The sequence below is a fragment of the Lissotriton helveticus genome, chromosome 12 (assembly GCF_964261635.1).
Source record: "Lissotriton helveticus chromosome 12, aLisHel1.1, whole genome shotgun sequence".
Classification (NCBI taxonomy): domain Eukaryota; kingdom Metazoa; phylum Chordata; class Amphibia; order Caudata; family Salamandridae; genus Lissotriton; species Lissotriton helveticus.
The window spans coordinates 685,023,276-685,048,491 of record NC_136073.1 but is presented as its reverse complement, the minus strand read 5'-3'; the positions used below and the strand labels follow the sequence as shown (position 1 = coordinate 685,048,491).

Below are 25,216 nucleotides of genomic sequence, written 5' to 3'. Positions count from 1 at the left end.
GTGGGAGGAGTGAGTGCTCTCATTTATAAATATTACAAATGTCGATAGGCTGCCGCCTGGAAATAAGAAGGGACTATTGACCTGGGATTGTTATGAGACCTCATAAACTGCAGATCACCTTCGTTGTTGTTAGTCTTGAAATGCCACCTCCCCTGCGAGCCCTACAGAGCCCACACAAATTTACCAAGACAGGACAATCAATTTCTGAGCTGAAAGAGTATGTTAGTATGTGAGACAGTAAACCTACAGCCCCTTGAAATTAACATGGGGCCTTTTCTCTGCGAGGACGGCCTATATGGCATATCTCAGAGAACCAGAATAGACATGCACGCCAGAAACATTGACTGCACTATATCACATGACACCGTATTCCACACATATGCGATGTATGATATGCAACTATTGGCAAAAATGATAATGTAATGTCCATGTTGATTAAAAACGAATAACATGCTCTCACACTTCCATTAATCATACTATGCACTTTGCTTGTGGCGTACTAGCTTTCTACCTCTCCGGATCTGAATAAGATGCCCTTTTCCTGGGAGACGGATACACCCACATGCCAAGGCTCAATGAGACCGACATGCAAGGACAAGGCCTTACCCGTCTCCCCCATTTTGGGTCTTAAAGTGTCAGTGTACCGGCATTTCATCCCTTTCAATCAAAATAGGTCCTGTTGTCTTGTGGTCTCTCCTCATGATGGAAGGAGCTTGGAGCCTGCAGCTTCAGCTAAAGCGAGGCTGCGTTTGCTTATAGTGTGCTTTGTTCCCATCCGAGGTGCTAATACTGCGCTTATAGTTAATGTTTTTGCAGTATTTATATGTTATGTTATGTTATGTTAGGTTGTCTTGTAAAGCGCATGGCTACCCCAGCAATGGGGCGTCCCAGCGCTGTAGACTACTGGGGAACCCGTCCTGGCTTTCCCTGTGAGATGATCCCTGCTGGGTATCTCCAAGGTGAAACCAGGCATCCCCGGTGTATGTGGGGGCCCATTGTGGAGATGAGGCAAGCTAATGCCCAGAGTTGCCGAGTGTGATCCCTGGTTAGAGTAGGCACCGAAGCGAGAATTATCGAGTCCGCTGACCCTGGTCCACAACCCTGCCGCGTCGGGAATTGAACCCTGGTCCCGGGCCGTCCTCTGCTTCCGGGTCTGCCGCCTCTAACCAGTGAGCCACACCACTCCACTGTCCAATGTTTTCATGTTCTGATATTTCATTAGTATATGCGTAGTGCACGTCTGCCATTGGATTGTGGCGCAGATATGTTCAGGGGCCCCATTCATTGAAATAAAATGGGCCCCTCTTTATCTTCAGTTGGCCCTGGGGACGTAAGCATGGAAGTAGATGTACCAAGTTCCAAATCTAGTGAAAGTGAATCACACAACTTCTAACCCCCAATGGTATCACATCATTCATCTATTGTCCCAGACTTGGCATAGGCCTTCAAGAGATTCCTATTTGCTTCTAAAGGGCAATGGAAAGGCACACAGAGACAACTACAGAAAGGCAACAAGGATCGTCCAGCACTGTTTCTTTTCTGTTCCTGCTGCTACATTCACGAGCCATGTGATTAGAGGTAGCAGGGGCAGGGGGCAGTAAAGGGCAAGAGGTAGCACTGCCCCCACTGGCTCTTTGATGTCTTTTGAGGTAGGGCTTTATCTAGAGTTGAGTTAAGAGGGGGGAGCCACAGATCTGTGAAGGAAGCAGTGAGTTCTTAGCTGGAGAACTGTCTGGTGACAGGATCTCTGCTTAGATCGAGCTGATTCCACTGCATGATTGGAGGATGTACAACTTGCTGCACAAATTCGAGGATTTTCCATTAACTCCATATTTTAAATCAAAGTCACCTGTGTTGCCTTGTGGATACTGTTCAACAGACCAATTATCATGAAAATAGTTGGGTCATATTCTACAGATAGGTGATGTCACACGGCCAATGGTAAGGTTGATCACATAAATCAAACTTTTTTTTAGCCCTTAAGTGCATTTCAGAACCATATAGGACACTGACACAATAAAGGGAGATATGTGCGAAAAACAACGATTACATTGTAGGGGTTTCATTAATAATGTCCTTTATAATACTGTTTCTGAAAAAAAGTGTGCTTTTTTTGTTTAGGTCAAAAAAGAGCAAGGTTTCTCGTTAAAGGGTACTGCAGATGTTCACAATTTAATACGGTTAATATGTTGGGGGGCTTTGACGAGAGTTAGAAGACTGTACTGCATAATTCTGAGGGGAGGGCTTGGCTGCAAATTGATCCCTGTGATCTATCACAATACGGAAGATGCTTCACTATTGGCAAGATCAACCCATTACTCCATTTTGAGGAGCAGAATTTGGATCTCACAGGCACACGGCCACAGATGGACGCCAAGGAGCTTCTCATTGGCAGTCGTTGACAATACTAGAGGGAGTAAAGTATGTCAGATGACAAAAGAACAATGCTGGACACTGTAAGACTGTAGGAAACACTCCACTTGCCTTTCTGGAATGCGGCCACACTGTCCTTGTGCTGGCAGGTCAGGACAAGGACTGTCCACTCCACTTGGGTGGGTGCCATGGAGACACACAGGACCTTCGGGGGCTTAGCGATGATCCTGGAAGAGAAGAAAAAGCCTCTTACTGATGCGGCTTACAGCTCTCATTTAAGGAAAGGCCTGGGCTGATCTATCCATCACAAGGACACTTTAGGAAAAGAACATCATTCCATTAGGGAAAATAGTTTCCCATCATGCATACGTCCTATTAATTCAATGCCTATGACTTGGGCTTTCATTCTTTATGCTCTCCAATAACAAGGCGTGATTCTTACATTTGCACATTTCTCCGGAGGTTATTAATACTGAAAAGAACTGGGTTTATGCGTCTGTTGCAATGATAGACTTCTGCATCACATTAATTTAGAGATCCCTTCTGCGCATTAAGAACGCCTCGGAAACTTACATACAAATGAGACACAAACAGGTCACTTAATATTTTTCCAGTCATAATTGTCGTAATTAGATTATGGGGCTGGATATGAGGCAAAATGTGTCCATATCCTTTATTTATATCTGTATTAATGTTGCACTAAGGGGCCAAGCCAGTACTGAAAACAATGACAAAGACCTTTGTAGGACTTTGTACTGTATTTAATGCTACTACTATGGATAGTTTATAGGACTCAAAACACAACTTATTTGCACTTTAGTAATAATTATTACAACTGACTGTACTCATTTTATAAGCTTCAAACGGATTTAATCTGAGTCGGGGTTCTGGGTACACAGACCTCTTCAAATGACACTCATCCCTCTGAGCTCCACACATTCGTGTTCCCAGGGTCGTTGAAGAGTCTCTCTGCTCTCTCTGTGTCACATCCCCCATGTTGCTTGTTTTGTCCTCGCTCTCCCTATTGTGTCCTTTTCTTATCACCCACATCCCAGATTTCAGCCTAATCTCCTGCACTCCGACGGAGTAGCCCAGTCCAGTTGCAGCTCTTGGATGGATTGCCTTGGCACCCGGGCACACTCTTCACCCTTGCGCCCTAGATACGTTATTTGAGGATGCTAATTCATGTTTTTGCTTTTAACATTTTGTTCCAGCTTCACTTATAAATAACTGGCCTTAAAAGGCAGCAGGAGAAATTGCCTCTAATGTGCAACACTGCAAGTTGTGCGGATGAGTGTGTGAACAAGGAATGTCACATGCACAGCGGTAAAGTAGGGGTTGTCCCCATTTTTTTAACCTATGAATTGCTCTTTGGCATGGACACCAATGAGGGGTAGCCAGAGATATCGGCTGTAACTCCTGGCATGTCCATTGGTAATCCCAGCACTGCCCTTGCTACCCCAGAAGCCATGAGGGCAGTGGCAAGAACAGGTACTAAATAGGGTTCTTAAATCCATGCTTACCTCTTTTCAGCACTCATGTACAAAGATTCCATTTAAGAAATTGTAAATGGAGACAAATAACGGTTTGCAATTCCTTAAATTAAGTGTACAAAATGAATTTGTAAGACATGGTCATCATTTGCAAACTGATTTCTAATGAATCCAGAGGTATTTTGAGAATTGACCTATGTATTAATAGGTTGGTTCTCAAAATACCAATTTGTAGTGGGTCGCAATTCAACCTACCTCATTAATATGCATGAGGTAGGTCGTACATTGAGATCCACTACGATTGGCCACAGTGACATACATGGTGGCCTGTTGGGTCAGCAGACCAACATGTCCGTGACTGTGTTTAAATAAAGCAATCTTTTTTTCAAATGCAGCCCATTTTCCTTAAAGGTAAAAGGGATATGTTTTTTTTTTGTTTTAAAATTTGTTTTATTGAATTCAGCAATAGTAACAAGCATTACACTGCGGTAAAGATGTATCATAAGAAAAGAGCATTCGGGACAGACCAACCGGTCTTCTCTACAAATCAACGGATAAGCAAGATACATGAACCCCGCTATGAGCATGATATAAAAGTCGTGAATGCTAGCAATAGCAGAGATGCGAAACTGCAAAGTTGAAACCCCCGAACTTCCCCTCCCCCCAACTCCCGCCCCTCTACCCCCACCCCAGCCAGTGTGCCGCATCAGAAGAACCAGCGCCACTGCGCCCAGTACGGAGATAACGCCATCCATGAAGGGGTTATGGAGGATCCTGTGGAACTTCTGTAAGGCGTAGTAAGCGGAGGTATCTGGGAAATGTGATTTCATTAAACTCAGTGGAGAGAAGTGTTAGTATTGGCAGCCATATTTCCCGGAATGTGTCTGTGGATTGTGTAAGCGTGGCCTGTATGCGTTCCATGCCTAACGTAAACCATAGTTTGTGGAGCCAACCCGTGTGCGAGGGCCTGGTGGAGGAACCCCAGAGTGACAGGATGTGTTGTGTCGCCGCCTGTACAGCAATCCCCATTTGGCGTCCTCGAACCGATTTCAAGGGGAAGGTGAGCGCATTAGGGAGGCCCAGTATCGCATAGGCCGGGAACCTTGGAATTTTGGTGTCAAAAGTTTTGTCTATATCATCTAGGACCGCTTTCCAGTAGTCTCTGACTTCCGGGCAGTCCCAAAGAAGATGTGCCATGGTGCCCTGTGCTCCGCAGCCTCTCCAACAAAGTGCACTACGTGATGGGTTCCCTTTGTGGAGCCTAACTGGGGTCAAATGCCAATAGAGGGCTATTTTTACTGCCGCCTCCCTACCCGCCGTGTTGCGTGTGGTGTGAGAGGCTCTGAAATATATGAAGCTCCATTCCCTGGGCGTGAAAAAGAGATATGTTTAATAAAATGACCCAAAGCTCTTTTATGAGCAGGCAGTGGTCGCATAGACAACTGCATGCTGACAAAAACATTTTTGTTTACATTCATAGAGGGGAAGGGGTCCCTAGAGGATGCCTTCTCATTTGAGAATAGCTTACACCCTTTTTTGAGAAGGTGGTAAAATATAATGATTTGCAACCAGATTTTGGTTGCAAAACAGTAATTACTCTCTAAAGGAATCAGTATTTGGAATGTACGCCCTTAGCATGTCCCTTCCAAATACTGATTCAGTACTATTCCCAAACCAAATTAGCGATTCAGTAATGTCCAGTAACATATTACCGAATTGCAAATTGGGTTTGGTGAATTTAAGAATGCCATTTGCTTTCGGAAAAGGCTCAGATTTTACTAATCGGAAACTTACCGACCATAAAATGTCATGATACATAAGGGCCTTGGTGTTCAATCCTTACACTCCCCTAGCACCTAAACAGGGAAGATGACATTTTACAAGTGCTAAAGATGGATCATGTGGTCAAACCTGTGAGGTCATCAGGTTAAAGGGTGTGTGAAGCCAGTTTGAGCTATCCTTGGCATTTCAGTGATGTGTCCAGATGGATAATATAACAATGGTATACACCCGTTACAACGCATCTTTTACTCCGCACTACCATTACAACGCGACTTTTACTCCGCATACCATTACAACGCATTGCGCTGGGGGGCGCTCTAGGATAGGGAATAAGTATAATTTACTATCCAACACCTTCCCTAGGGTCCACGGGGACTGGAGTTAGAATAGTAAATTATACTTACCACTATCCAGCACCCCAAAGCGCTATGCGTTGTAATGGTATGCGTTGTAAAAGTCGCGTTGTAACGGTATGCGGAGTAAAAGTATGCGGAGTAACATGGTACATCCTATAACAATATCGTTTTTTTCCCCTCAGTGTAATGTTACTGTTTTTAGGTCTCGCCTAGGCAAAGCTTGCACCGTCTCTTCAAGACATACTGTATTCAGATATGGACTTTAAAAACAATCCATTTTCCGCCCAGCTTTACAATTGGCTCCTCTTCCTGTTCTTTGTAAATGATGGCGGCTTTTGATTGGAAAATACTCTAAGTATCCCCTCTTTAATACCTACCTCTCATCTGTTGTTACCTCCCATAAGGACAGCCCCTCTTACTTGTCTCCTTACCTTTCATTAGAAGTTAAGGAGCACTATTTACTTAGTTCATGTCTTGCTGAAGCAGGCAGGACAGAGCACATAGCAATGGCACAGTTTCTTGTATTTCCAGCGCGACAGCGCATACCTATGGCACTGCTTCTTTTTGTATTCTCAGCACACCATGCGCGCTCTCACGTTCTCTAAGTGTGAAATTATCGGCGAACGGAATGAAGTGCAGTAGCTGTAGGACTATTCCGTCTGCATTAACTGGAAGGCAACGTTCGAGCTGCTACGATATTGTGACCTGCTAGGGTTCAGAACAGGTGTGCAATTTAAAAGACTTTCACTTCCAGAAATCAGTGTGGGACACATTATGCACAACTGTCCTTTGGTGTTGAAGGTGCTAACTGGGGTCACTATCAAAATCCGTTTTAAAAGTTGGTTGCTGCATCCCATCCTTTAAGTATCGTGGTCAAGGGGAGCTGTGATATTTAGAGGTCAGTTTTAGTTTTATTCAGGTACTCATTCAGGGCCAGATGTAGGTAAATACCATTCTAAAAAACCAAATTTTACCGATTCGGTATTTTAGAATAGGTAAATAGTATGTAGGTATTAATTTGGTAATTGTTACCCAATCTGTAAAATTCGGTAAATACCGATTCGGTATTTACCAAATCGGTATTCCCCATTCATTCCTATGGGCCTCCAGGCCCATAGGAATGAATGGGGAATATCGATTCGGTAAATACCGAATCGGTAAGGGGGGGAAGACCTACAAGGGTGGCAGGGTTCCACATTAACACCCTGTTGCACCCCTGAATAGTGCATGGGTGCACATGTGGCAAACATACATGAGGGCATGTATGTCTGCCACATGGCACTGTTAAAAAAGCACAAAATTGCTTTTTTGACGGTTTTTGTTATTTACCACCAACTTGTAGTTGGTGGTAAATGACGAATCTTTACAGGTGAAAAGCACTCACTTGAGTGCTTCCTACATTTCAGATTCGGTAATTTACCGAATCGGTATTTAAGAATTTGGTAATTTACCGAATTCTTAAATACCGATTCGGTAAATTACCGAATCTGAAATGTAGCCACCTACATCCCAAATGCCTAATACCAGTCGGTAACGGCCGAAATTACCGAATTTCGGCCGTTACCGACCGGTATTAGGGTTCCTACATCTGGCCCTCGGTCCCCAATTAAAACGATGTCTGCCTTCCAATTGTGCAAATTAACAAAAAGCATTAACAATTGAGTGGTTTCAATGTACATAGAATACGATGGGTACCTAGATTTTTATGGAAGTGCAATGGAGGTTAATGCACATGGACTGCATACGGGAACAAACATTTGCAATGCAATAGGTCTCACATTTGCGAGGGTTTGAGCTATTGGCATTGTAAATGAAAATTCCTATATATGGGTCGAACTTAGATGAGGCGACAATTTTGGAAGAACTGAACACATAGCTTGCAATGTGGCCAACCCCTTTAATCATCTGTGGAGATATACATATTAATTTAACCAATCAGGATTTTGTGGGGGGGGCTAAAACTTATAGGGGACGAAAACCTTGTGTGTTTAAGGCTCTATATAACTTGTTGAAGGATCATGGATTGACAGATACATGGGTTAAGTTATCTCCATTAGACCCAGGATATACTTTTTATTCTTTTCCCCATAAAAAAATGGTGCGATTAAATTATTTCTTTATAACTACTGCCTCCTTGGTAGGGGCGGAAATACAGGTCTGCCTTAGAATATCGTCGGATCATGCCCCCATTGTATTAACTATACCAGGTTGGGGAGAGGCTGTAAGATTTAAAAACTTTTCAGTTGACCGGAAGCTATGTGCTAATGATAATTTTAGAGATCACATTTCTAGGTGGTTTGTAGAATTCTTTGACAATAACAGGGACTCGGCTCGGATTGACATTGTATGGGACACGTTCAAGGCTTGTTTCAGGGGCGAAGTGGTGAGCTTAGGGCTGTCTCATCAAAAAAAGCTTAAAGGTGAGATAGAGGATCTTTATTCTGATTTGAAAAGGGCTGAGGAGAAATTGACACAGGGTATAGCACAACATGGCAACATCTCAGATTTAGAGGATGGTGTGGCCAGAAAAAGGGCTAAAATAAGGGGAGTTTGGGACAAGGAGAATGCAAGAAAATATTTGATTCATAGAAAGCAATGTCATGAATATGGGGAGACAGTTGGGAGATGTCTTACTTTAAAACTCCGTATGAATGAAACTACCCGTTCTATTACGGCATTAAAGGATACTGCAAGGACATTAAGGTCTGACCCGGAAGGTATCTTGGCTATTTTCCATCAGTTCTACACTAATCTTTATACACAACAGCAAGGGGGGCAGCCGGAGTAGGAACTATGCAAATGGGGACCTTTCCTGAACTAGATTCGGATGTGGCAGCTCATCTTGATACCCCAATTACTATGGAAGAGCTTGAAAGTGCAGTTAAGACTTTAGCAATGGGGAAAGCTGCTGGCCCTGATAATATTCCGGGGGAAATATACAAGCTTTTTTTGGATCACTTGAAGGAAATGATGTTGGCAACGTTTAGGCCAGCTCAAATGGGTTCGGCGCCTAAATCTTGGGATGAAGCTAGGATTGTTGTTTTTAGTAAGAAGGGCAAAGATCCAGTTACCCAGCTCATATCGCCCTATATCACTCTTGAACTGTGATGGTAGGATTTATTCAAAAATTTTAGCTAACCGTCTTTCTAAAGTGATTGCTTCGTTAGTGTCACATAATTAGCACAGATTTATCCCCGGGAGGGGCACAGTGTCACATATCAATAAAGTGATTTCTCTGTTTGACATTGCTAATATCGAGAAGCGACATCTAGGGTTAATATTATTAGACACAGAAAAAGCGTTAGATCGTGTGGAGTGGGATTATTTATGGAGATTAATGGAAAGTATGGGATTTTGAAAAGGTTTTATGACCGCTCTGCAGGTTCTGTATGCTTCGCCTGTTGTTAGAATAGCGGTAATGGGATCGACTTCAGAGGTAGTAAAAATCACTAGAGGTACGAGACAGGGATGCCCCTGCTCCCCTTGACTTTTTGCTTTATATATTAACCCTTTTGTTGAAACGCTTTCTAGGAGTCAGTTAATTAAGCCCTTTATTGTATGTGACATCCCCCACTCAGTATTCGCATATGCAGATGACATTGCGGTGACATCTGAGGACCCGTCTTCCGCACTCTTAGAGATTGAACGGTTAGCATTTGAATTTGGTCGGGTGTCGGGCTATAAGCTTAATGTCACCAAAATGCAACATGTTTGCCCAGATAATGTCATATTACACGATCCTAGAGTGGTTGCTGAAGCTCCATACCTGGGTGTAAAAATTAGGACATCAATGACAGAATTAGTAGATGCCAATTGGGGGGCATTACTGTGCAATATTGCAGATTCTTTGGAGAGATGGGGTAGGCTACATTTCACTTTAATAGGTTGAGGGAATATTTTAAAGATGAATGTTCTTCCGAGGGTATTATATTTATTCAGATCCATACCGCTTGAAATATCACCAACTCAGCTGCAGAATTTACAAGCATTTTGCTCAAAATTTCTTTGGGCCGCTGGGAAACCTCGTCGTGCTTTTAGATTTATGACGCTTCCAATTGCAAGGGGTGGTTTAGCAATACCTGATTTTGTTTTGTATTATTATGTGTGCTTTTTGCAGAAAATGTCTGTATTACTGACTGGAGAGGACGTTGGCACCACAACAGAAGCACCTTCAATGTTTCAGTTAATGTCAGGATCTGAGGGAAAACGATGCTTATTTAAAGAAATTGATGGGAGCTATTATAAAAGGACCAGGTTTAAGGTCTTGGAAGCAGCCATTACAATATGGAGGAAACTACGTAAATTAAATGGGTTAGAAGGCCTAACATATTATACTCCTATGGATGCGGCAAAATTGCTCCCAATAATAGTTCACGATAGGGTGGGCACTGGCTGGAGAGACAAGGGTATTTGTCAGTTAGGAGATCTTTACGTAGATGGGGGACTTATTAAGCAGTATGAAGATTTGGCAAGGCAATACCATTTGCCTCATTCACAATTTTTTAAGTTCCTTCAAATGCGGGATTTCCTTAGACGGAGAAACTTGAAACTGATTCCGAACCCCCTTATTGAGGCTATTAATTCTCAAGGTAAAATAGGGGCGCTGTACAAAATATTATCTTCATTTAAGAAGGATGACTTGGGGAAACATAATGTACAATGGGCTGAGACACTAGGAGAAACTGAAAATGATGTATCAATAGAAGATTTAATTACAAGATCGAATGATGTTTTACTATCTGCAAATAAAAAAATACAATTGTTCAAAACTTTATTTAATTAAATTACATTCCTGCTCGTATGTATAAGTGGGGAGATAGTTATGACAGTAAATGTTTTCCCTGCGGGGGCGATAATGCAGATAGCTTGCATATATTTTTTAGTTGTGTCAAACTGAATAAGTTTTTACAAGATATTGAAAAGTTTCTATCAATCATTCTTGGCTTACTGTTAAATATTACACCTGCTTTAATGATTTTAGGGATGGGGCAAGTAGTTACCTGAGGGAATGCTTTTTATAAACATCGTTATTTTTTATTTGTAGCTATAACTACGGCTCGTTTGTGCATAGGGGACTGGCTCTGTCCCGAGCCTCCAATGTTCGAGGCCTGACGTGCTAAAATGTATAGATTAGCTAACTTAGAATTAAGCTAGTATTCTATAAAAGGGGCAAGGAAACGAAAATTAGGAATGAACATAAGGGGGTTTTTCTCTGCTCATATGAATGCATGATTTAATGTTTTCTCTTATGTTTTTTTTTTGCTTGTGATTTCCTTTTTCTTCTTATTTTTTTTGTCTCTGTAATGTTTATCTCCTTTTGCTGAACTGTGGAAATAAAAAAATAAAAAAATAAACAAAAAGTAAATGAAAATACCTTTTATTTATGTCTTTTGAAAACCTGCAAGCGGTGGATAAATACGCACTTTGCACTAATAGTCCTTGCTTACGAGAAGCAAGTCTGGCAGTAAAATAAGCTCAGTTAATGCCAGCTTTGCTTCTCGTAAGCAACGACTATAAGTAAAAAAAGCATGTTTACGCACCGCTTCCAGGTTTTCAAAACACAAATAAAATGCATTGTCATTTATAAAGCCAATGGCTCAAAATTTCGCAAATGCGAGACCTATTGCATTGCAAATGCTTGTTTTAATTTGGCTTTGTAGAAGAAATTAACACAATTCTCTGTGCATGCTCAAAGTTATTAAAAGAAAGAAAGATATTATTAAAATAAATATTTAGAAACATAAACATTCGAACATGAAGAGAAGCCGTAATCACCTGGTTAGGTGGGACCTCAATCCCCTTAGTTTGCATGGGGGTAAAACATTTTAATCTATATTTAAAAGAACTAGGTCGAATTTCAGAGGAAACCCAAACTGATTCTTAGAATTATTGGAAATTTGAAAATCTTTTAAAGTTAATGGAGAGGAGTTGGCCTAACAGCTAGGGTGTTCGACCTCAAATCTGGAGAACAGAGTTTGAGTCTCAGCAAGGACGCGCAACATCCTGTCATTCTGGGCAAATCACTTAATCTCCCTGTGCCTGACAAAAATGAATGTGTCCTCATGTAACGCAACTGGTGCTTGTTTAAAGCGCTCCAATACCAGTTACTTTCGGGTCAAGTTCAAACTATATAAAACTCTGTAAAATAAGAAATAAAAAATAAATGTTTAAAAACATACAGAACCTAAGTCTTATACATTGGCTGCAGGAGGGCGATCCCCAATCAGGAATCCACCACTAGACACCAGGGAGGGAAAGTGGCCTCTTGGGCAAGGGCATTTGCTCCCCCCATATTACTTTGAGGATATTCAGTCTGTCTGCCCCCCTGGGAGGCAGATGGGAGCAACAGCCCGCGAGCTGCCCAAAATGGGCATGCCATGGCCCTACCCCCAAAACAAAAGGGACAGTCTTTCTGCCCCTCCAGGGAGAAGATGGGGGCTATTACCCCCGATCTGTCCCCATGGGGGACAGAAAGCCCACTAGGACACCAGGGACTATTTTACTTTAGAAGAGCAGGGGTGTGGACTGCCCAGAATGGGCATGCCAATACCCGGCCCCACTCAAAAACAAAATGGGCACAATCTTTATGCCCCCCTAGGAGACATATTTGGGGAATAGCTCCCAGCAGAAAGCCCACTAGACAGCAGGGGCTTTTTTTGTTTGCATGTTATGGGTGGAGGGTTTCCCAGAATGGGTATGCTAATGCCCTCTACCAAAAATAGCTATACTCTTTCTGCCCCCCTGGGGTGCAGATGGGGACAAAAGCCCCATAGGCAGAATGCCCACTAGGTAACAAAGATATGTTTATGGGCATCTCAGGGAGCCTTCCCTTGGGCAAGGGCCGCTCCCCCTTTTTTTGTGCTCACATTTTGGCCATTTGTGCCTCCCTTCGGAGCAGATCAGACTATTTTTAGGCCTACCTGCTCCAAAGGGGGACAGAAAATCACTAGCAAAAGTTTCTGTGTGTGTGTGAACTCAAGTTCAGCTCATGGATGTCCTTGTGCTTGACTGCCTATGTGTGAACTGCATTTTGCTGGAGGTATGTGTGGATTAGCGCCTGGCTGGCAGTGTGTGTACACTGTCGCTTGGCTGGCAGTGTGCTTGTACTGTCGCTTGCCGGCGTTCCCCTCAGTCTTCTGATAAAAATGATACCTCACTTGTGGGGGTGCTCAAAGCAGAGAACATAAAAACAGATAAAATAAAAAACTGAGGGGAACCAAACTGGGTCCAAAAGGGCAGTTTTTAAAATATATTTTTAGGCTGACTCTGCTTTCTGCACCCACACAAGTGAGGTATCATTTTTATCGGGAGACTGAGAGGAACGCTAGGTAGTGGGAAATGTGTGCTAGTGCGGTGATCTCACAACTTTCCCAAAGGGAAATATCAGGAAAATTTGACTTTTTAGCTAAATTGGAGGTTTGCTGAGGATTCTGGGTAAGAAAATGTTGGAGGATCCACGCAAGTCACAGCTCCCTAAACTCCCCCAGGTGTCTAGTATTCAGAAATGTCTGGGTTTGATAGGTTTCCCTAAATGGCCACCGAACTTGGGACGAAAAACGCAGGTGCCCCCTATCTATCACAAAACAAAGTGAAGGAGCATGCAGAGGGTGTACCTTCCAAGTAGGAAGTCTAAATGGTATGTACTAATGTGCTTGCAAAACATTCATACTTTACCACCAACTCAAAGTTGGTACTAACCATTTGCAAATGGGAAGGGTCCCCTTAGGATGGCTTCCCATCTGAGGAAAGTGTATTAAAAAAATGTTTTAAGAGCATGCAGTGGTACCACGGACCACTGCCTACTCTTAAAAAAATAAAAATGAACCAGTTCATTTATTTTTTTCAAACACATCCCATTTATCTTTAAGAAAAATAGGCTGCATTTAAAAAAAAGACTGCTTTATTAAAAGGAATCACAGACATGGTGGTCTGCTGACCGCAGCAGGCCACCATCCCTGCAATGGCCGTGATTTCTAATGGTCGCAAATTGCGACCTATCTCATTAATTTTCATGAGGTAAGTCAATTTGTAAACCCATTAAGAATTGCTTTTTTGAAATAGGAAGTTGTATTCATTAGGATTAGCGATTTCTTAATTGCAATTTGGAAATAAAATCGCAATTCTGAAATTGCTGTTCGTAATGTTTGTGCATATGGCCCTTAAAGCCTACGAGCCTGAGGAATGGTGTTGCCTGCTCTGATGAGGCCTATGCAGTGACTGAGAGTTGCCTGGAGGTGTCGGGATTACTGGGCACTCCAGTTGTGTGAAGAGAATCGATATGCTCAGACTTGCTAAATCTTTGAGTGGAACTTGCTTCTAAAGTGTCTAGATAGAGAAAACCTAGTAACAGAGAAAACCTGCAGGCATCTGGAGGACTCATAGTCAACCTATGTGCTGAAAGCATTTAATGTGTTAATTCTAAATGTAGAACTGCATCAGAAAAAGTGAGCCTCAGAACTGGAGGTTTAGGATCCAGTTCTAAAGGAATGAACATCAACATTACAGAAAGGCTGACCATCCTGCACACAGTTACACTTAGAAAGAGCAACCACCAAGGGCTGATTCTCCTCCGAACCCCCCAGACTCCCAACATTACCCTTCCTTGCCCGTGTGAGTACTGGGGCACATACTATCTTCTGACCATCACTGATGCCCCTCTGCCACTAGAGCCTGTTTTTGATACTCCGCTGATTCTTTGTTAGGTCGAAGCCTAGCGTGATCTGCGCACATGTGTAGTCTTGCTCGCGAGATCTAATGATTTTGAGGAGCTTTTAGTTACAGGCTTTAAGCCCCGCCCCTCTTTCCCATTGGCCGGCGTCACCGTTTATGCTAAACTGTGGCCAGCCATTGGGAAAGAGGTTAGTGTGACGTACACTTTTCTCTTTTATCTCCGTCCCACTAAGAGGGACTGGCCTGCTTTCATTCTGCTGCAAAAGGTTTGTTATCTTTATGGGGCTAAACACATGGCCCCATAAAGATAACAAAAACCTTTTGCTTCAGAAGGAAAGCAGGCGAAGAGATAAGTCTACGTCACCGTTTTCCTCTCCCCTGTCCTCGTTTCAAGCTCCCCTGATCGCTGCTCCTCCTCCTCTCCCTCGTTTCCCCTCCCCTGTTTCCCGTCTTCCTTTCCTTCCTCTGCTCCTGTTACCTCGGCCACCACGCTCGCTCTCCTACGTAACTGTGGTTATGAATAGAATTATCAGAATTATATTGATTCAAATGCCTGAACAAACATGATCTTGCTTGTATGTAATACTAGGAACGAGAAAGGCCCGTAAATAAGGGAAAATTGTTTTGGTCTCTGTAAAACGTAGTAACCCTAGTCAACGTGGATATCATTACTTCGGCACATGAAAGGGTTTTTAAATATATGCCCAGGAGTTGCCAACTCCAACATGGCATCGGGTGTGTATGACAGAGGCGGCCATGTTGAGGTTGGCATTGTTTAAAGATACTTTGTTACCCATGGGAGGAGGTTTCTAACGCAGGGCGCTCCGTGCATGGAGGGGTACTAGCTGTGGGTCAGGATGGGAACAGGGATGGCGTCCTGTCGAGTATCTTACTTCATAAAACTAATAAATTATAGTAGTCAAAGCAGAAAGCGTTGAAAGTTAAATTGAGATTTATTCTGCTCAGGATGTAAGCATAACCACTGGAGCACATCTGTTCAGTAGGATGTCCAACTGCTGAATGCTTGATTCAGCAATTGGAGTCCTTTGACAAACATGAACCACGAGCGATGCACCTTCGAAAGAAAACATTCCTTCAAGGTGCGCCCTGTGGAATGTATATAGCATAAGACAGTGATGGAAATAGAAAAGTTACAATCATGAATGAACAACTGTAAAGCTATAAGGAATAAAGGAACACATTACATCATCTCCCTTTTATACAAACAATTGAAAAACAAAGAAAAACAAATAAAAACAAAAGAAAGGGGGGAGGAGCCTAGCTCGAGGACGTAATGGCCACCTTTTAGCTCGGCTCCGTCGGCCCTCCGGCTAACCTCGACTATCCTGCAATATATCCTGCACTGCGACGATACTTCAATACAGAATTTGAAATTTAAAGACCCACTCTTACTCACCGTCTGGTCCGGAGGTTCCTGTGTGCTGTGGGTCCGCAGCTGTGCCCTTGGTGAGATTGGGGCCTCCGGGCACTCGAGACCGGGACCTCGCCTGCGGGACCCGACCGGCGGAGAAGAGATTGCCGGCCCCGGCCGCGAGAGTGAGCCACTGGTGGGAACCGTTGTGCGTGTGCCCCGGAGATCCTGAACCGGCCCCGATGACTGGGCCGTGCGGCTGGAGGGGGACGAGATGTGTTGGGGGCTGACCGTCTGAAGGGGTCCCTTCGCCTTTGTCCTGTCCGGCGGCCCTGAACCCCGCGCCTGGCTCTCGCCTGTGGGGCCTGCCACTGTTCGGACGGGACCCCCCCCCCCATCGGGCGCTCGCCCATCCTGTGCCGGTGAGGCCGTTGTTGGGAGCCTCCGGAGGTCTGTAAAGTCCTACATTTGGGAACTGTTTGGGGGCCCACGGTGGAGTGTGGGGCGGCGAAACTCACAAGATGGCTACCGACAACGCGGGGGGTGCTCCGCTCTGCACCGACGCTCCTTACCGGCCGGATTGTGTGGAGGCCTGGGTGTGTACTCGAGCGCCCACGCCCGGAGATGTCCTGGACGCCTTGATGTCATTGTACGCTGTCTTGGCCCCCGGTGCCTCTACCGACCCCATGCGGCTCGCCGCCATTTTGGGCCGCCGCTCTTTCATGCACCCCTATTGTCCTGATGCCGCCATTGCTTCGCCCCCTTCGGCTGCGCCAGGAGTTGCTGTTGTTGTTCTTCGGCCGCTTGATGGGCCGGTGACTTTTGACCCTCTGCTTCCTCGCCGCCTGGATTTCGAGGACTTCCACACGACGCGGAGATCTGCTCCTTCCCGGGTACCTGGGACTTATGGTGGGCCGCTGTTTGCTCCGGCTTCGTTGGATTCGAACTTTTGTCCTGGAGGGGTACCTTTGTATTGTCGAATTGCGCACCTGGACTCCGGCTTGCCTTTGCTTGCCCTGTCGTTACTGCTACAATTGACTTGCTTTATTGGCTTTTTGTATTCCCTCCGTACGAAGGCTCTCCCTGATTTATATCACTGCCGTGACTCTGGACAACATTACGATTATTTTGTGCTGGGTGGTCCGCTCCACATTATCCTTTATTGGGTTGGTTTCGTGGTTAGGAAGGGTTGGGGGTGAGTTGCACGACATGATAGTTTGCTGGTTTACCTGCCCGTTGCACTGATGTTTGTACTCCCGACACGGTGAAACGTTACAATCTCTTCCTCCTCCCCCTCCCTGTGGTTTTTGCTGTATGTGAAGGTGTAGTATTGATTTGATACTTATTCATTCGTTGGTCGGGGGAGGGTCGTAGCCGAATGTGTTTGCTCATATCCTCTGGCTCCTCCCTCACATTTTATTTTTGTTTCGTATTTCCTCTCCTCCTCTTTTTGTCTTCTTCCTCTACTTTCCTTTTTTCACTATATTTCGGGTTTCGGATTAGGGCGACAGGCACGCTGTTTGGAGGGTAGGCCGTAGCCTTCTGCAGGGGTGCGGGGTGGGACGGGTGGGCGGGGTCTTTCAGATGTTTTCTTTTGGTTCTATGGCCCTTTTCTATCCCTTTATAGCGGTGCCGCTTCTGTCCTCGCTTCTCAGGCATGAGTGGGTTGGGGTCTGTTGCTATGCCACTTTTATCGGTTTCGATGCTTCGTCGCGACTGCCATACCCTTCTTTTCGCCAGCTTCCGCTTTCTTCTGTACTATTAGCCGCGGGTTGCCTGGCCCGGGGTGGCGCCCATCTTGCACGATTGTGTTTCTCCTTTTATATTTCTTTTACTTTGCTCTTTCTCCTTTCCTTTCCCCCCTTTTCTGTCCCTTTTTGGTTTCCTCCCCTTTGTTTCCCCCCAATTTTTTCCCCCTTTCCCTTCCCCTTTCCCCTTCCCCCCCCCTTCCCCCCCCTCCCCCTTTTTCCCAGGCTCGTATTGAGAGAAGTGGGTTCGGTTCGTACAGTTTATCCGCTCGCTTTGCCTCTGTTAGCGTGTTATTGGGTGGGGGACATGAGATCTTGGTAGCACTTGTATGCTTCTCCACAATATTTTGTGTTTGTTTTGTGCTACGGTCGACTCGTGCCCTTACATCCTCCTCCCCCCCCAACCCCCCCCCTCCTCTCGTTTTGGCATGGGTGTATTCCTGTTTCTGGGTTTTCCCGTATTTGTGAGTCAGCCATGAGCCTTGTCCCCTTATTATAAAATAGACCTCATTGATCCTGATATTGGGCCGTTATTGCCGCTTATCCCATTTCTAGCATTGTTCAATTATGTTTGCTTGCCTGCCAACTGGCCTTGTGTCGCTTATTTTGATTCTTGATCGTCTTTGACTTGTGGCCGGCCGGATTGGTTGTAGGCCCACACATGTTTATCCTAATGATGCAAATAAAGGTCTTAAAAAAAAACAAAAAAAAACAAAAACAAAAGAAAGTTAAGATAAATAGAAATCTTTAAATCATGAAGGAAAGAAGCAATTTCTGTGAGCTCTGGTTGAAGTTGAAGGAGAAGAAGTTGAAGGACTGGAAATTAATTGGGAGTTAATATTAAGGGCATCACAATGAGAGAAACTATCATTTGAATTTTGAATGACTTGTGCACAAGGTTGTAAAAGATTGTCTGAAGGGGATCCCAAAGGGAAATAAGAACAAGAAGAACTGTCATCAAAGTGTTTATGTTCTAAACACTCTGTTGGCTTGTTCAGGAGTAAGTTTAACTATTACTTGCTTATCCCACCACCAGGGCCAGACTGGGAACCACAACCGGCCCTGGCAAAGTGCTCCGCCGGCCCGGGGTGGGGGGGGGGATTGGAGGTGCCGCCGAGCTCTGTGCCGGGGCCGTTTTTTGGCCGATTTTGGTACAGGGCCGATTTTGCAGCTATGCTGCAAAAATGGCCCTGTAAAAAAAAATGGCCCCCAGGGGCCCAAAACCGCCCCCCACCTGTGCGGCGCACCGGGGGATTGCCCAGTGCCCGCTATGGCCAGTCCGGCCCTGTCCACCACCCCTTTTATCCAGGAAAAGTAAACCCCTAGAAACCTTAAGAACCTGAGTAGGAAGGGAAAACTTAGACATTCCCTTCTTGACCCTGTTAGGAGTCATAACCCAATCACCAACCCTAAATGTGTGTGAAACAGGGTTGAAGTTTGAATCAAAGTGTTTCTGTTGAATCTTTTGTTGATCCAACACATTTTTCTTTACAATATTTTTGTCATAACAAGCTAGACACAACTTACTGTTTCTACCAATATCTTTGATCCACGATGGACATATATTACCATTAGGATTCCTTTTCTTGAGCAATCTGAAAGGTGATATGCCTGTTGTGGAATGAGTGGTAACCAAATACGACCACACCTTTTTTTTTAGAAAATCTTCTGCATCTATATTAAATGAAATAGCTGTTTGTATTCCCTCCTTGATAAACCTATTCATCCTCTCAATTAAACCATTAGATGGAGGTGAATAGAGTGCCACCCTAAGGTGCTTGATATCATGTAACTTCAAAAATTCCTGCACAATAGAAGAGCAGAAATGACATGCATTATCACTCAAAATTTCTTTTGGCGAACCTTCTGTAGAAAAAACTCTCTTTGAAAAATTAACAACTGAAAGAGAATTAGGACTTTCACAAAATTCAAATTCAACCCATTTAGAGTGATAGTCAATGAGTGAAATAATATAACGTTTATCATGTGGTAAAATTTCAAATGGCCCTGCAAAATCAATGGCTAATTTATCCCAAGCTTCCTCTGGTAAAGGAACACTGTGTAAAGGTAGCGGAGAAGTTTTACAGTGTTTATCTGACACTAAACAGGTGTCACAACTATTAATCCAAAGTGCTACATCTTTGTCAAGAGCTAGCCACCAAAAGGGCTCTTTCAACTTCCTTGATGTACCTCCAACACCTAAGTGACCTTGATGTGCTGCATGAAAAAGATTTTTGCGAAGCTTAGAAGGAGGAACACATTGATCTCCCCTAAAGATCACATCATTTATGATGCATAGCTCATCTGAAACTTGAGCATAAGATTTCAGAGAGGCAGGAAGAGACCGTACTTTCGGCCAACCTGAAATGATCATGTTTTTTACTGCCATTAAAATTGCATCATCAGAATAACCTTCAATCCAATCAGACTCTGAAATAGAAAAAGGAGAAAGAACCAACTCCTCTATAGAAGCAACAACACACTCTATATCATCAACATTATCTTTTGTATCATTTGCCAAAGGCAATCTGGAAAAAGCATCAGCCCTTAAATTATTACCTCTAGAAATGTGTTCCTATTGTGAAATTATATTCATACAATCTTGAAAGAATTCTGACAAGTCTTGCTGATGCTTTTTCTGTTCCATTTCCGTTAAGAAAATGCAATAGAGGCTTGTGATCACTTAGGAGTGTAAAATGGGGGCCCCAAATGTAGGTTTTAAATTTTTTTACAGCCCAAGAACAGCCAAGGGCTTCTCTCTCGATTGTGCTGTAGTTAGACTCCGCACCACTGAGAGATCTTGATGCAAAACCAATGGTGTTCTCTTTTGCACCATTCCATTGGCAAAGCACCGCACCCAGACCCTTCTGGCTAGCATCCACAGAAATTGTGCATTTTAATCCAGGGGTAAAAGAGGACAAGGCAGGTGCTTCTATGATGACTTTTTAAACAAGGTTAAATGCAAAATCTGTTTCTTATGACCACAAAAACTTCACATCTTTTTTTAAAAGAACCCGTAGGGGTTGAACTAGTTGTGAGTAACTTTGAATAAATCTAGGATAGTATTCCCTTAAGCCTAAAAAAGACTTCAAAGAATCCTTATCCTTAGGAATAGGGACATTTGATATGGCTTGAGTAAGTGAATGCTTGGGCTTAATTCCCTCTGCTGATATTGAATGCCCAAGGTAATCTGATTCTTTTGCAAAAAATGTTAATTTCTTTTCTCCTAGAGTTACCCCAACATCTTTGAAGCGAGATATAACTTTTCTCAGAGTTTGAACATGTTCAACTCTACTCTTTGAATGTATTAGTACATCGTCTTGATAGGGCTGAACGCAATCAATATTATGTAAAATGGTGTCCATACCTTTTTGGAAGACACTCGCCGCTGATGCCAATCCAAACGGGAGTCTCAAATACTTAAATGTTCCAAAGGGAGTAATAAATGTAGGGAGTTCTGATGAACACTTAGTGAGTGGAATTTGATGGTAAGCACTTCTGAGGTCAAGAAGCATGAAATACTTTGACCCAGAAATGCCAGTGAGCAGATCTTGGATTTTCGGTAATGGATGGCAATCAATGATTATATTTTGATTCAAAGAGCGAAGATCTGCACATAGACGAATGCTGGAGTCCATTTTTTTAACCACTACAATTGGACTGACCCATAATGATGAATCTGTTGACTCAATTATGCCTTCAGACACCATTTTGTCTAAAGCCCTTTTTAAATCATCCCTAACATTAAGTGGAATATTTCTCCACTCATGAATGACAGGAATGGCATTAGGCTTAAGTCTAATGAGATGTTCAAAATGTTTGATTTTTCCCACTGAGTCATAAAAACTTCTGGAAACTCAGCAATAATGTCATCAATCACTGTTTTTTCACTATTAGTCACTAAAGAAATGGGAACATCGTTGATCTGAACAGGAGAATCCGAACCTGGGACTAATTTTAGGCCCATTCTCGCAAGATCCTGCCAACCAATTATACTTTTTCCTTCAATGGCTACATAGACCTTTGTATTTATGCATCTACCTAGGCATGAAACCTTCGTTAAAAAATAACCCAACATATCTATATCCTTACCACCATATGCTTTTGGAATGATGTCTAAAGGATGTAAATGCACATTTGAGGACCAGTGAGTATTGAACAAAACATCAGAAATAATAGTTACAGGTGCCCCTGAATCTGCCATCATATCAAATGAATAATGATCAATTATAACCTCACAAGTTGGATCCTTTACGCGATTAGTTTCAGGTGATGTTTCTACTAAATCAATAGATAGTATCTCTTTTTCTTCTAAAACATTTGAGTATACATCCAAAGCATTAATTTCAACAGTATTAATGTTAAGATTTTCTAAAGGAGATTTAAGAGATGAAACATCAACTTCAACATTTTCTAATGAAGTTATAGCGCTAACTTGAATTGCTCTTTTGTTTCTACAGACAGTGTGAAAATTTCCGATTTTGTGACAAAAAGTGCACCTTTTTCCTAAAGCAAGACAAACTGGACTGTTTCCAAGGTGTGCTTTTAATCCACATCTGTAGCACGATGGAATAGTTTTTCTTTGGAATGGTTTAGCAAATTTGTTTTTTTAATAAATAGCGTTAACGTGCATGTCATTGTGCATAGAAATAGCGTTAACGTGCATGTCATTTTGCATAGATGGAACACTTGCCTCGGAAATACATTTTGATGAGATAATAGATCTTTCTACACTTTATGCCATGTCTATAACTTCTGAAAGGGACGGATCACGGCAGCTTAAAATTCTCTCTTGTATTTTTTTATGAAAGCACTTATAAACGAATTGATCTCTGATCACAGTATCTAAATATGCTCCAAAGTTGCAGTCTGCAGCTAAGTTTCTGAGTACAGATATACATTCCTCTACTGTTTCATTTTGTTCTTGTTTTCTCTTCATAAAGTTGAAACATTCTAGCATGACGCTAGGTTGTTCTAGGAATTTTTTATTTAGTCTCTGCACAGCATCAGTAAAAACATTCCATCCATCCCCATTTCCAGGAGGGGGAATAGAAGCCGGAAGGTTATCAAAGATTTGTTGTCCTGCACTGCCCAAATGACTAAATAAGATAGCCAACTTCCTTTTAGCTGAATAGTCATCTGCATCTATTGCAGTTAAATAACTCTCAAAACTTTTAAACCACATTTTCCATGTCTCTTTGGGTTTACCAGGTACAGGAAGAAAATGATTTAAATTAACAATTTGTTGATGTGTTGCCATGTTATCTAATAGCAAGTTATTTTTTTTTTTAAATATAACCATTTCACTTTTCATAAATATAGACATGAACAACAAATGTACCTTCAAGTCAAGTCAAGTCAGAATTTATATAGCGCACTACATACCCATAGGGTCTCAAGGCGCTTGAGGAAGGGGGGGGAGGTTTACTTATCGAATATCCATGTTTTAAGTTGTTTTCTGAAGGCTAGGTGGTTTTGAGTAAGGCGGAGGTGGATGGGAAGGGAATTCCAGGTCTTGGCCGCTAAGTAGGAGAAGGATCTTCCTCCCATGGTGGCTTTGTGGATGCGCGGAACAGCGGCGAGGGCTTGGTTGGACGAACGCAGCTGGCGGGTGGGGGTGTAAAAGGAAAGGCGCGTGTTGAGACAATCAGGTCCAAGTTCGTATAGGGCTTTGTGTGCGTGGGTGAGGAGACGGAACGTTATTCTCTTGTTGACGGGGAGCCAGTGAAGGTCTTTCAGGTGACCGGAAATGTGGTCTGTGCGGGGGATGTCTAGTATGAGTCTGGCTGAAGCATTTTGGATGCGTTGGAGTTTTTTCTGTAGTTTCGCGGTGGAACCGGCGTAAAGGGTGTTTCCGTAGTCCAGACGGCTTGTAACCAGTGCATGGGTGACCGTTTTTCTTGTTTCGGTGGAGATCCAGTGAAATGTTTTTTTGAGCATGCGTAGGATGTTGAAGCATGAAGATGAGACGGCGTTGGCTTGTCTGGTCATCGAGAGTGAGGAGTCCAGGATGATGCCCAGGTTTCGTGCGTGGTCTGTCGGTATGGGGGCTTTTCCTAGGGCCGTTGGCCACCAAGAGTCGTCCCAGGCGGAAGGGGATGAGCCTAAGATGAGGACTTCCGTTTTGTCCGAGTTCAGTTTCAGACGGCTGTGCTTCATCCACTCGGCTACTTCTTTCATCCCTTCGTGTAGGTTGGTTTTGGCGGTGGTTGGGTCTTTGGTGAGTGAGAGGATCAGCTGAGTGTCATCAGCGTAGGAGATGATGTTGAGGTTGTGTTGACGTGCGATGGTTGCGAGGGGGCTCATGTAGACGTTGAAGAGGGTGGGGCTGAGTGATGATCCTTGCGGGACGCCGCAGATGACTTCGGTGGCCTCTGACTTAAAAGGGGGGAGGCGGACTCTCTGAGTTCTTCCAGCGACGAACGAAATGATCCAGTCCAATGCATTTCCTTGAATTCCAATATTTCTGAGGCGTTGTATCAGGGTGCTATGGCAGACTGTGTCGAAGGCTGCGGAGAGGTCAAGGAGGATAAGGGCGACTGTGTCTCCGTTGTCCAGTAGTGTTCGAATGTCGTCTGTTGCTGCGATGAGGGCGGTCTCGGTGCTGTGTTTGGCTCGGAAGCCAGACTGTGAGGAGTCGAGTGATTTGTTGGTTTCGAGGAAGGCGGCGAGGTGATTGTTAATGGCTTTCTCAATGACTTTGGCAGGGAATGGGAGGAGCGAGATGGGGCGGTAGTTTTTGAGTTTGGTGGGGTCAGCTGTGTGTTTCTTCAGAAGGGCGCTGAGTTCGGCGTGTTTCCAGCTTTCTGGGAATGTGGTGGAGTTAAGGGAGTAGTTGATGACATCTCGGAGATGGGGTGCGATAATGGAGTCTGCTTTGTTGAAGATGTGATGGGGACATGGGTCTGTAGGGGATCCTGAGTGGATGGAGTTCATCAGGCGAATGGTCTCTTCTGTGGTGATTGGGTTCCATTCGAAAACCATATTCGGAGGAGGTAACGGTTCGGAGGTGAGTGGAGTGGACTGGTTTACAGGTTGGTTGTCAAAGCTGTTATGGATGTCGGCGATTTTGTCATGAAAGAATGAAGCCAGGGAGTCGCAGAGGACTTGAGAGGGGGTGATGTCGTTAGAGTTGGCGGTGGGGTTGGTGAATTCTTTGATGATGTTGAAAAGTTCCTTGCTGTTGTGGGCGTTGTTGTCTAGTCGGTCTTTGAGTGCTGATTTCTTGGCTGTCCGGATTAGTTGGTGGTGTTTGCGGGTGGCGTTTTTGAAGGCGGCTTGGGTGATAGTGTTTGGGTCTGTTTTCCAAGTTTTCTCAAGGGAACGACAGAGCTTCTTGGATTTCTTAAGGTCATCGTTGAACCAGGGGGCGTTCTTGCTTCCTTGCTTGATTTGATGTTTTTTCAAGGGTGCTAATTTGTC

General features: G+C 43.7%; 1 protein-coding gene and 1 long non-coding RNA gene across 5 annotated transcripts in view; one reads left to right on the top strand and one right to left on the bottom strand.

Annotated features, from left to right (window-relative positions):
• Window positions 1-25,216, top strand: part of LOC144799953 (uncharacterized) — a 924,253-nt gene that overhangs the window by 607,815 nt on the left and 291,222 nt on the right. The gene's annotated exons all lie outside the window — the stretch shown is intronic.
• The window catches only part of FCSK (fucose kinase), a 1,128,763-nt gene that overhangs the window by 884,366 nt on the left and 219,181 nt on the right, over window positions 1-25,216 (bottom strand). For both annotated transcript variants that reach the window (XM_078671586.1, XM_078671587.1), the window contains exon 2: window positions 2,485-2,600. In XM_078671586.1, the coding sequence (XP_078527712.1) occupies window positions 2,485-2,600 (116 nt within the window). The remainder of the gene's footprint in view (window positions 1-2,484; window positions 2,601-25,216) is intronic.